This window comes from Astyanax mexicanus, chromosome 12, assembly GCF_023375975.1.
Source record: "Astyanax mexicanus isolate ESR-SI-001 chromosome 12, AstMex3_surface, whole genome shotgun sequence".
Lineage (NCBI taxonomy): Eukaryota > Metazoa > Chordata > Actinopteri > Characiformes > Acestrorhamphidae > Astyanax > Astyanax mexicanus.
Genome location: NC_064419.1, coordinates 36,697,535 through 36,710,021, shown reverse-complemented (window position 1 = coordinate 36,710,021; position 12,487 = coordinate 36,697,535). Strand labels below are relative to the sequence as shown.

Sequence of the window (12,487 nt, the reverse complement as noted above, 5' to 3'; positions counted from 1 at the left end):
TAAACATTGCTGCGATCACTGGCCTAACTACTTTCATCCATCCTCTCTGACTAAAGCTTGTCATTGCCATTTTATACTATTTAAGTTTTTGTTAACTAGAAGCATTTTTCAAACACGTACCGCTTTTCCCCCGCTCTGCGTTCCTTCTCTATATGTGTATTTCTTACCATTCAACAACAAAAGGGCTGAAAAAGGGAAGTTGGGGTATTTATTTTGGGGTGGCAGTCTGCAAAAAAGTCCTATTACAAGGCTGTGTGATTTGGAGCTCAGCGTGGAGAAGCTTCAGTTCATTTATAAATAGCTCCTTTGGGTACAGACGCCCCGAGGTGTGCAGTTCAGCCTGTTTTGGCATTGTACACAGTCCTAATCTCAGAAGGTCCGTGGCATTCTTGCCCGCGCTGTGAGAAGCACACTCTCCAGTTACCACAGTAATTGGCTGATGAGGAGGCCCGGGCCCTAAAAAGAATGTCAGCGTTCGATTTCCCTGCGATCCTAAGTGAGGATATGTCACCATTTATGCTGCTTTCGGGTGACATCGGCTCTTGGCAGAAACTCTGGGGAAATCATTACGCTGTTTATACCTCTCCCCTGTCGGGCGCCACTTCCCTTTGATATTTTCACAATGTTTTCCACTGAGTGATGGTACCTTGCCAGGGTCAGGGGAGCGCGAGTCCCTTTTGTAAATTTGTGACCATATTTTAACGCCGCAAAGAGAAAAATCCTGACAATTGGTGACGCGTAGCGGGGAGCTGCTGAGAGGGCTTGAAGGGAAGATCAATGCTGTCCACCTGGTGTCTTCTTCTCGCTGTAAAGAGATGGGGCTCTAATGATTTCAGGGGCTGCTCAGCCACATTTCGGGAGTGGGGGGGGGAAATGTGTCAGCCTGGGGGTTCTGTGGATTTTAGAACTCTAGTTTTGTTCAGCTTAGAGTTGTTTATGGATGTTACTGTTACGGATTTCTTTTTAATCTATACACATCAATTAGGCAGTTTCCTAGAAATTATGTGTTCCTTTTAGACAACATTTATTGTAAGCAATTCCAGTTGATAAATTTTTTTGTACACATCCAAATTGCATGAAAACTCATAGAGGAGTTGATTTAAAGACATGCAAAGAGATAGAAGTGCTAATAAACTAGTACTAGTAGTATCTTTGGTTCTGAACTCTGTTGGTGACTTTGTTGATTTTCCTAGAGCATCCCAGTTATTTTATCCTATTTACACCTAGGATGCTCTGTCACCTGAGCTCAAATAGAACAAAGCTTAATCTTATGCTATATTTTTAATTTCAATGGAAAATCTTTAGTCCAAGATAGACTATATATAGTGATTTATAGTGTCTGTAAGAAATGCATTTGTTTAATTAAAATTATTTTTTTAAGTAATAGAGCCAATACCTTTTGCCCTTTTAATATCTTGCAAGGCTAATCATAGAAACTTAAATTCAAATCACTTCATAAAATAACCTGTTTTTTTTCTGTACTGATAAATTACACTGATATGCCATAAGCATTTAAGTTTATGCTATAAGTCATGAGAGTAAACTATATGTAATCTGATCATAATCACTGTTACCTCAGGGGATGGTTTGGGAATGACACTTGTGTAAGTTGTGAGGTGTTATCTTGTGTGTGAGGAAAAAAGTCCTGATAGTGGGTTCCAGTCAGATTCTACTTTCTGATATCTACTTCTGAATATCTTCCGAAATATTTTTGTGCACAAATTTATCATTCCTCAATCCATAGTGTCACTTGTGTACCGGGAATATCTCCCGAACTGTACAGAGCAGTGTGTGATAATGATTGTGACTGGCAGCATCTGGCTAGAACTGTCTGTTTGAGCAGACAAGCGACTCCCAAGGGTTGGCTCCACCCTTGCCTCCTACACGATGAGGCATACGCCAAAGACTAACTTTATATAAATTGTTATCTAATGCATTGTTATTATTATCGAAATTAAAACAGTTATTATTGCACACTTGCCTCTGGAGTCTTTCTGGTAGAACAGTGCATTGTTCTTTAGGTGTCATGGGACACAATACTAATTCTTGTCCCATGACTTTTGCATATCAGTATATTAGATCCTGAAGATCTTCCATTTTGGTGGGTTCACATCCAACACATCTGGCTCAATAATAAAACGTTTGACATAGATTATATAGTGTGGAAGATTATGCAGACCCCTGTGATATACTATATACAGTACAGGCCAAAAGTTTGGACACCTTCTCATTCAATGCGTTTTCTTTATTTTCATGACTATTTACACCGTAGATTCTCCCTGAAGGCATCAAAACTATGAATGAACACATGTGGAGTTTTATGAACTTAACAAAAATGACCTGGCCTCCACAGTCACCGGACCTGAACCCAATCCAGATGGTTTGGGGTGAGCTGGACCACAGAGTGAAGGCAAAGGGGCCAACAAGTGCTAAACACCTCTGGGAACTCCTTCAAGACTGCTGGAAACCATTTCAGGTGAGCACCTCTTGAAGCTCATTGAGAGAATGGCAAGAGTGTGCAAAGCAGTAATCAGAGCAAAGGGTGGCTATGTTGATAGAAACTAGAATATAATTTATTTTTAGTTATTTCACCTTTTTTTTGTTAAGTACATAAAACTCCACGTGTTCATTCATAGTTTTAATGCCTTCAGTGAGAATATACAATGTAAATAGTAAAAATTAAGAAAATAAAGAAAATAAAGAAAAAGCATTGAAAAAGAGACTTTTGGCCTGTACTGTATCTATGGTTATGGTAAACATCTTCACAATTTGCCAGCTTCCAAAAGTACAAAATCACTTTTACTTTATATAAAAATAGAACAGAAACCTACAGCATCTCAGAGCAGTGTACCTTGAAGAGTAAGTCCTCACCATCTGTTCACAAGGCTGTCCAAAGTGCGTCAGATATGTCAATATGATAATCCAGGGCCTAATTGTGAAGGCCTGGAGGACGGGGAGCACTTGGCGATAATTGTCAGAGTATAACAGGGTTAGACACTGTCATTACTGACTAGTCAATATGGCAGAAACTGAGAGGAGATCTGTAAATGATTCCCTTGTCAGCGGTGAGACCGTAAGATTTATACAGTCCCATTGGCCTATTAACTATCACTATGTAAAACTGAAGGTACTGAATACAACAGCACTCTATGATGATAAAAGATGCATTTGGAATAGGCTTGTGACTATAACTATTTTTGTAGAGAGAATATGTTGTCCAAAATCAACTCTGATAAGCAATAATCTTGATCATTTATATGACAGTTATATAATGATAATGGAATGGCCTCTTCTTGCTAGGAAATCCTAAATGACAATATTAAGATGGGCAATAATGCATTTCCAATGTCCATATGTTATATATTATATATATAAGTCAATAATGCAATTATCATGACAGGACTTACTTGGAGCTTTTCACAGGTCTTATTTAAAATAAAAAAGTATTGATTTCCTTTCATTTACCACAATAACTACAGTACTGTCTATACATATAAGGTCTCAAAATGAAACAGTTTATTCTTGTTTATTTGGAGAGAAAAAATAAAAACAGTCTCTATATCTAAACAAACATTAATTACAACATTAGCCAGGTTACCATTCAAAGCTATGCAAAAAATATGCACAAATATGAAACAAGCACAACATAAAAGACAGTTCTGTGGGAGCAGTGAAGAGCCATTTTTCAAAGAGGCTTTGGGTTATGCATTACAGAATGTTGTTATCATGTTTAGAGCATCTGTAGGGCCAGTCGTATAAGTTCTCAGTTCTCGTAAATGTAAATCATTTCTGAACACTCTATAAGGCATTCAGACAAGCAGCAAAGCGCCAGGCCTGGCTCTATCAGCGGCAGTTTAAGATGGTTTCTGCGAGGCTGATTTGTCTGCTCTTGACCTTTCCAGCAAACTGTCCCATCATCCAGCAGCAGACGTCCTGAGGGACCCCATCCACACAGCCCGACTCTGCTGGTAATGAAGCCTGTCATCCCCCTCACATCCTCCAGCAGGCCCACGCCGGACACGGCTCCAGCTCAGAACAGGTCCTCCATTGATTCAGTGCTATATTCCAAACCAGCTCTGTATCTCCCTCAGAACCTCTTGGCCATTTTCAGCCCTCTTCACATGTCCACTCTTTACTCGACTTGTTAGAGCCTTTACTACAGAGAGCCTCCTGACAGAAAAGTGGCTGTTACAGCTGATACAATTTAAAAGATCTTAAATGATGCCAGTCTTTGTCCCCTCGCTTCAAGTGAATTGTTAAGATGTCTCATAAGCATAAACCCAGCTTTTGTGAATGCTCTAAAAATATCAATGAGCACTCCTCATCTAGAAATCTGTTACACCCCAAAGAAAGTGTAAAATTGCAATGCTTTTAGAAAGAAGATAAGGGTTAAACAGCAATTGATTAATAATTTAGACTGATTTGGGCAGTATTTAAGCTACATATACAGAAGCAACATAATGTCAGACAGCAGCATAAACTTGGAGAGGTTCCTAATTATGTCTGCAATAATTAATTCTATGCAGCTTTAAACTTCACACAGTTCCTGCCGATTTTGCAGTAGGCATGGAGTGCAGCATGTGGATGAGCATTGTCCTGTTGGAATAGTACACCAGAGCGTGGGTTCAGAAAATGTAGAGCAACTGGTTGCAGGACTTTATGAATATGATGCTAGGCTTTCAAAGTGCCTGTAATGAAGACCAAAGGTGATCTGGCAATGTACAGTATTTCACTTCACACTGTGACACCAGCCCTTGTGGACAGGTGATGTTGGCGCTTTATCATAGTGTCTCCATGCATGGCTTCATTGGTTGTTTCTGATTATTAAGCATTTTTCGCACTGTAAAGCACACTTAAGATCCCCTAATTTTCCCAAAAATCGTCAGCGCGCCTTATAATCCGGTGTGCCTTATGTATAAATTTGACCAGTCAGGTTGTAAGGAGCAGTAAAGCCACTTTACTAAAGTATAGTGTTATACAGGAGTTTTAGTTTAGTTCCTCAGCACCTAGGCTGGAGCAGTATTAGCATTAGCCATTAACCATGCTAAGCGCTATCTTTTTTGCCATTCAGAAGTAACTGTAATCAGCCTGCAGCCTGCTGCTAACCCCAGCTAGCACAGCTGTAGCAACATTAGCATTACCTGCTAACCGCATTAAGCGCTAGCTCTTTTGCCGTTTAGAGTTGAGTATATCGGACTGTAGTTTGCGTTTTTACTGTGTTAAAACAAGCTACATGGGCCGAACTGCTAGCTGATATCGCCCTGGTTTTCTGGAACACTCAGGGTTCCTCAGTGTAGTGCTGTCGGGTGGCATTTTCAGTTTTGTTTACTTAGCTTTAGAGCTTTACTTACCTTAGCTTAGCTTTAGCCACCTGCTAAATTAGAATGAAAACATGGCGAGAACCCTGTTCCTTACTAGTGTTTAGTCTAATAATGTGCCTAATAATTCAGTGTGCCTTATAGTGCGACAAATACAGTAGCCAGGTCTATATATATGTTTACATATATATATATTTACATATAAGATACAATTTGCTAAGTGTGGACCACGCCTAAAGAAGTAGAGAAAGAAGAAGGAAAAAGGGGAGGGAACTCAGGGAAATTTGGGCTGGAGTTCTGAACTGCGTGCTTGAAGAAGCACGTTATATGCAGTTATATCCCCCCCTTTTTATTTTATAAGAAGTGGAAGAGTAGAAAAAGGGGGTTGATAGGGGAGGAGGTGGGTTGTGAAGTTAGTTAGGGGAGGTATTTATAGGACAGTTGATTGATACGGGGTGGAGTTAGAACGTAGAGTTCGGGCGTGGTCCTTCTTCCAAACTTTATTACATAACATCATTTAAAGAAAAAATAAAGAAAGATTATTAAAATCTAGACTACATAACCCCATAGGTCAGTGCAGCACGGTTTAGCTTTTATGAAACATGAGAATTATGTCATGTGACAATAATAATCCAATGTCCCGTGACATTTGGCATGTTCATGTATACGGGCTGTTGTGCTTATAGCATAACTGCAAAGTATGCAGGTTAATTTGCAAAGTTTTGTGAAATGTACAGAACTCTAATAGCAGCTGTTTCTTCACTTTAACCGCCATATAAAATAGTCATAATAGACAGAACCTACAGAGTCTTTTATTAGTTTATGAATTAATGTATTTTATGACAAATATCTTCTAATTATTTTTTTTGATTACTAGTAATTTCAAGTTTCAGGGTAAAATGCTTATCGTGGAATGTTGAATATCTAGTATTGGTTATCATAGGTTCATAATACAACAATAATGAGACATGGACAGTTTACACAAGGGTAAATTATTTTATTTCAGATATGGTTGGATTCAGAAGCAAGTTAATCACAGTCATTTTAAAGTATGATTGAATTTGTCTGGAACATATGAAAAATGCATTTATATATTTTTAAATAAATACATTTAGTGTACTACACAAATGGGCATGAAGTTTAAAAACAAACAAAAAAAAACATATTTTTTATATTTAAAAATTAATTAATTTTTTTTACCAGTTAAACTGGTAGGATTTGATAAGATATAAACAACCTTCTCTGTATGTATTACAGTTTTGTTTAAAATTAGCAAATTTTAATTTCAGCACGCTAAACTACTAATGTAATGAGGCTAAATAACAACACACACGGATTTTAAGTATTGGCACTCTCTGGAATATTAATATCAAGAAATTTGCCTGTAATATAAAACATCACAATAAAAAGATCCACTTTAAATCTGCTAAGCAAATTTGGCAGCAAAATGCATAAATATTTGGCACTCGTGATGAAATATGCATATTATTGTGACCTTTACGATACGTAAAATGATCGTGATATGTTTTACAGATAATATCAAGTTCTACATAAACAGTAGTGAGTTAAACAAATGGAAATATACCTCTTTTACACCTGGTAACTTAAGGTGTTGAGTATCAGGGTTATATCCAGATAAGGGGAGACCACATAAAAATGTACATATAAAGAAATGCACAACAGCAGCACCAGTAATAGGGGGAATCCCAGTGAGTGGGTTGGGTAATTTTATAATATATATATATATATATTTTATAGTAGTATTTCAAGTAAGATAAAAATCAGATGCCAGTTTCTTGAAGTGACCAGGTGTAAACGTTGTCGTACAGTCAGGAATGCTAACAGCTTATTTAATCAGTACCTCAAAGTCAAGACCTTACCTTGCTCCCATTAGCTGTCTTATGTTAAAATGTTTAAATCATATATTAATTTAGCTGAAATATAAACATCTCTATATATGTGTTGTTCCAAGCTAAGTGAGGTATAAAGCATACACAAAAAAATGTTCAAACACAAACACGAAAATGATGAAGGGCTACCAGAATATTAGGTAGTTCATTCCAACAACAAATGTCCATCTAATACTACAACTAATTCAATGATATGTGTCCAGCTATCCTCTAGCACATCTAACACTGACTGACAAACTAGGTACCTAGCTATTACAGGATTCCCTATTGAACAAATAATCTGTAAACTAACAGTAAAGTGGCGACATGACATAATGGTAATAACACAGTGGCACCTTTAGATTAGTGGTATTATATCTGAGTGGTATCTGATTTGATATTAAGTATGTAAACTGTTGTCTTTAAAGTTTGTATGAAGCTAAGTGGTTATTTCTTATTTTTATTATTTTGTACACTTCCCTACAGAGTTTTCTTTCAGCCCAAGTTTAATACATTAGGCTCAGCTCATTCTTAGTAATCATTATTTACTTATATTTGCTTTTTTTTTTTTTTTTTTTAAATCAGCATGGAAGACAGATGCCAAGAAGCAGGCCTGGTAATCACTGCTTTAGAGGTTTCTCACTCTTTGCAATAATATATTATTATATGTTCTTTCTTATATCATGAGTGCATAGGAGAAGACTTAAAGGAGCAATCCAGCCTGGAACTATTAGTAAATGTGAACTATTTGCAATGTTTTGTTATAGTCTGTAGTGCAACACAGTTTCATTTTTCTGTCTCACTACAGTACGCAACCCTCCATGGCAATACAGAAAAAAAAAACATCAACAGCAATTGTACTTATAGTCTTTTGACTATATCATTTTTAACAGTAGGGGTAATTTTAATATTTTCTTTAATGTTTATTAAACTTTCTAATAGTAATAATACAGTTTTATCAACTACTGTGATAATGATAAACATGGAACCAATACATCTTTCTTTTTATTAGCCATCTATTATATATCGTTTGGGCTCTAGTCCCAGTCTGGTGTGCCAACCTTTCACTACCAACCTTCCACTTCTACTACAAAAGGCTCTTTGACCTCAATCTTTCCACTGTTCACGATCACACACTCTGTGTAGGGCATGTTCCGGTCATTCGTGTCCTGGAGCTCAATGGTATGAACCACAGTCTAGAAGGACACAATGAGAGAGAGAGAGAATTATTATTTTTATCAGCATAGAATCCTGGCTACTTACAAAGTAATGCACAGCTCATGAACCTATATGTTGTTGAGGGTTGTGTTTTGGGGTGGGGACGTGCATAAACCATAGACATACCATGCCTTCCAAGACTTTGCCGAAGACAACATGCTTGCCATCCAGCCACGGAGCCCTGGCAGAAGTGATGAAGAACTGCGAGCCGTTGGTGTCGGGCCCTGCATTAGCCATGCTGACCCAGCCGGTTCCCTGGTGCTTTAGCTTGAAGTTTTCATCTGCAAACGTCTTCCCATAGATGCTTTTACCTGTAGAGGCAGATTAATAAGCACTGTCATCAATGTAAATCATTGTAATTAGTGTAAATAATAAAAATCCAATTCATTAATTACCTCCAGTTCCATCTCCTGCTGTAAAGTCACCTCCTTGAATCATGAAGTCTTTGATGACACGGTGGAACTTGCTGCCTTTGTAACCATAACCTTTCTTGAACGAGAAAGGTTTGTAAGGAGTACATGATAAAAACGATTTCATGACTACATTTATGACTATGAATCAGCATCTGTATATTACCACAGCTTCAAACGAACTAAAATACTGTAACTTCAAAAACAACAGTGACATTAACCTCACAGCCTCAATGGTAAGCTTAAAAGAAAAAGACAAACAAACAACAAATAAAACAAATTGCTGACTTCCTGCTGATCTGTCACCTTCAATGTAAAGATTACAATGGTAACTGAGTTGGCACTTATAATACTGATGAGTAATGCTGTGACAGCAGAACGAAAGAAACCTCTCAAGTAAGTGGGGGAAAAAACAAAATAGTGATCCGTTTTTCACAGATTAGTTTGAATTAAAAAAAATAATGTCCCACCTCTCCAGTGGCAAGAGCAACAAAGTTGTTCACAGTAAGGGGGACGACCTCTCCGAACAGCCCAATCACAATCCTGCCAACCTCATGTCCTCCAACTGTGATGTCAAAAAACACCTGCGAGTTGGAAGGCAAGAACAAGATGGGTTAACAGTAGGAATTCTATTATGGGCAAAAAAAGCTAAATTCTAAGAAGCCAAAGAGCAACAATATAGATAATAAATAATTAAGAATTAAAGCAAAAAACAAAATAAAACACAGAGCAGTCTAATATAGTTCAAATAAAATATAAAATAATGTAATGGTAAAAATATAAGTGTGAAATTGAATAAAAGGATTAAATGTGTTTTAAAAATCAGGGCCTTTGATGTGCATACAAGATACAACCTGATATCACCCTGTTTTTGTGAATTAATTCGCATTATTTACAGATATTCCATAATACTTCAACTTGTCTTATGTGTCATTATTCTTTTTTTTTATATGTCAGTAAATATTATTTTGATCTCAATGTGGCAGTCATTTTGGCGTAAGGTATTTTTTTTTATTAATATTTAACTGATAAATATAGGCAGGCATGCATCCTAGATTGCATAATAAAAAATAAATAAAAAAATAAATAAATATATATATATATATATAAATATATATATATATATATATATATATATATATATATATATATAAATAAATATATATATATATATATATATAAATAAATATATATATATATATATATATATATATATATATATATATATATATATATATATATATATATATATATTATTACCAATGTAAGACTTTTTATGGTTTATTATTTAGCTAAAAATAGATAAAGTGGGTAGGCCTATTTTTTGTTTTATTTAATCTAGATAGATTAGTATATAATATTTTTTGCAGAAAGCAAATTTAATGACTGTGGTCATGCGCTATTTTTTGTTTATTTAATTGTGTAAAATATTGTGTACAATTGATATTGATATTGACATCAATATAATATAAAATGTATAAACACGTGCTTTACTCTAAAACATATCATTGCAGTAGTTATTATTAACAAAGAAAATAAAAAAACTATAGACACACAAGGTTTCCACTTTTTTTTAAATTTACGTTTGTTTAAGAAATCCTTTTTTGAGTTATTAACAACAAGCCTTTTTATATGATACATTCTACTCATGTTATACTAAAATGGTAGATATACTAAATTTAGATGTATTCTTCAAGCATTTTTTATGAATATAATACTTTGCAATAAGAATAAAAAAACAACGGCAATTTCATTAAAATCGATTTTTTTAATAAAAGTTAATAATTATGCCCTTGAGGTAAAAAAAGGCTAATTTGATGACGGTGGTTGTGAACTAAATAGTATGTTAAATACTAAATATTAATAAAAAAAATTAAGTGTTGACTTCACAGCACGCGCTCTCAACTACGCACTACTAATCCTCAGCTGTGTGTCCACGTGGCACCGCTAGGCTGCTAATGGGCGAAAGCTCCCCAATATAAGAGAGAGTGAGACTGCAGCCTGGATGAATTAACACTGCTGTGCTTAGCTAAGCTAACTGAGTCAGAGTGTTTTTCATTAGTATAATATTAAAATTGAGAAAATACTGTAGTGTTAGGGGATATAAAGGATTTTTTATATGTTTAAAGTACACCGTTCCACATAGCTATATTTAAGCTAGCTATTTTGCATAATAGGGTGTTTGGAGTTAAAACCCTAAGGTTAGTTAATACACACTCACACAGACTCAGACACCTCGCCAATTGCTCTTAAGGAAGCACTAGACCTGATGAAATGTTTGTATTTGTTCTCTAAACCCTGCTGCTGGCTGCTGTATAGGATAGCTTCTCCCAGTGTGTCTTTCCTTGAGGAGGATGCAGCAGTGCAGTCTCAGCACCAGCCTGGCTCAGACTGAGGCTGCTATGCTAGGCTAAGCTACTCACCTTATCCGTCACCTTTGGACCGATTCTGGCTTTAGAGTCCACGACGTTTGCTAGAAATGGTAGTAAATAAAGCAGCAGGCATTTCTGCAGCACATTAACCCAGCGCATGGCTGCTACTGCTGTACAGGAGTCTCAGCACCGCTGGCTTGCTTGTATCCACAAGCTGGAATTTCACGTATCCGGTGATTTTTTTTTTCACACCCGTATTTCGTATAGCCCCGCCCCTCCCGCGATACGATTGGCTGTTTCTCCGGCGGACAGCGCATGAGCCCGGATCGTCAGCCAATCGGAGCTGCGCAAGACTACAGGGTTTATCGGAATACGGGTGGGAAAAGAGGTTCCACTTTTTTCATTCCTCCAGGTCCTTAAAGCCATAGTTCGCTAACTAAAAATGCTAAATAAAGATGTTTGAAGTGTTCTTAAGCAAATTTGATGGTAGAGGTAATATTGATTGATGAAGTTTGTTTTTATTAATACATTTAAAATATTAACCATTTCAGACAATTACATGTATATAATTTGTATGTATTTTTTATTATTTTATTTATTATTTTTCTAAATTTAGTTTTTGAGTACTTTACAGACAGAAAAGCACATTTCTTAATCACTAAAAGGTAATTCAGGTGTGAAAGGGTTAAAGAATTAGGAAATGATAATGAAAAAAAATATATTGTTAATGTTAATGTTGTAATGTTTATTTGTCAAATTGCACCGTGTATCAGTCCATACTTTTATTAAAATGCTTGTAGTGAGGCTCAAGTAATTATTCTACCTTAAGGTCACATAAATATACAGAACTATGTCCCAGTCCCATTTATCCCATTGGCCTCACCACTTCACTTAGCCCTATCTCTCTGTTTTGCACGTGCTTATCTAGGGGTAGGGTGTCCCAATTCTTGATAGGTTGTAGGGGTAGGTGGAAGTCCTAGAACTACATGACCCTTCAAATAGAGATTTTTTTAGAGGCACGCTCCAAACAGAGGAGTTTGATCAAAACTGGCAAGATGGCGGAACAAGCAACCGAAGAAACCAACAAATGTAAGTATTTTCCTTGTTAAAAATTGTTTATACATAGTTAAATGTGTAGATTCAATGTTTCATGGCCATTTTCTTCAAAACCATCATAAAAAATCGTTAGTAGTTAGGTAGCTTAATCGTTAGTTAAGCTAGGTAGCTAGCAAACTTTCCTGTTCCACCTTAAATGGTGCAATAGCTTGTTCATGAATGTT

At 36.2% G+C, this 12,487-nt stretch overlaps 1 protein-coding gene across 1 annotated transcript; it reads right to left on the bottom strand.

Moving 5' to 3' along the window:
• Window positions 1-6,294: 6,294 nt before the first annotated feature.
• On the bottom strand, window positions 6,295-11,444 carry LOC103037994 (peptidyl-prolyl cis-trans isomerase C). The gene is made up of 5 exons (XM_007260773.4): window positions 11,259-11,444; window positions 9,306-9,419; window positions 8,821-8,914; window positions 8,552-8,736; window positions 6,295-8,403 (listed from the first exon to the last, which is right to left on the bottom strand). The coding sequence occupies exons 1-5, from the start codon at window positions 11,364-11,366 to the stop codon at window positions 8,275-8,277; spliced, it is 630 nt and encodes a 209-aa protein (XP_007260835.1). The 5' UTR covers window positions 11,367-11,444; the 3' UTR covers window positions 6,295-8,274.
• Between the last annotated feature and the right edge of the window lie 1,043 nt (window positions 11,445-12,487).

Excerpts from the sequence above, each read along its gene's own strand:
- LOC103037994 (XM_007260773.4), bottom strand. The coding sequence starts at position 11,366 with ATGCGCTGGGTTAATGTGCTGCAGAAATGCCTGCTGCTTTATTTACTA. Across the intron at positions 8,915-9,305 it reads TTGCTCTTGCCACTGGAGAG|AAAGGTTATGGTTACAAAGG; the intron begins GTGGGACATTAT and ends TTCTCGTTCAAG. Across the intron at positions 8,737-8,820 it reads AGCAGGAGATGGAACTGGAG|GTAAAAGCATCTATGGGAAG; the intron begins GTAATTAATGAA and ends CTGCCTCTACAG.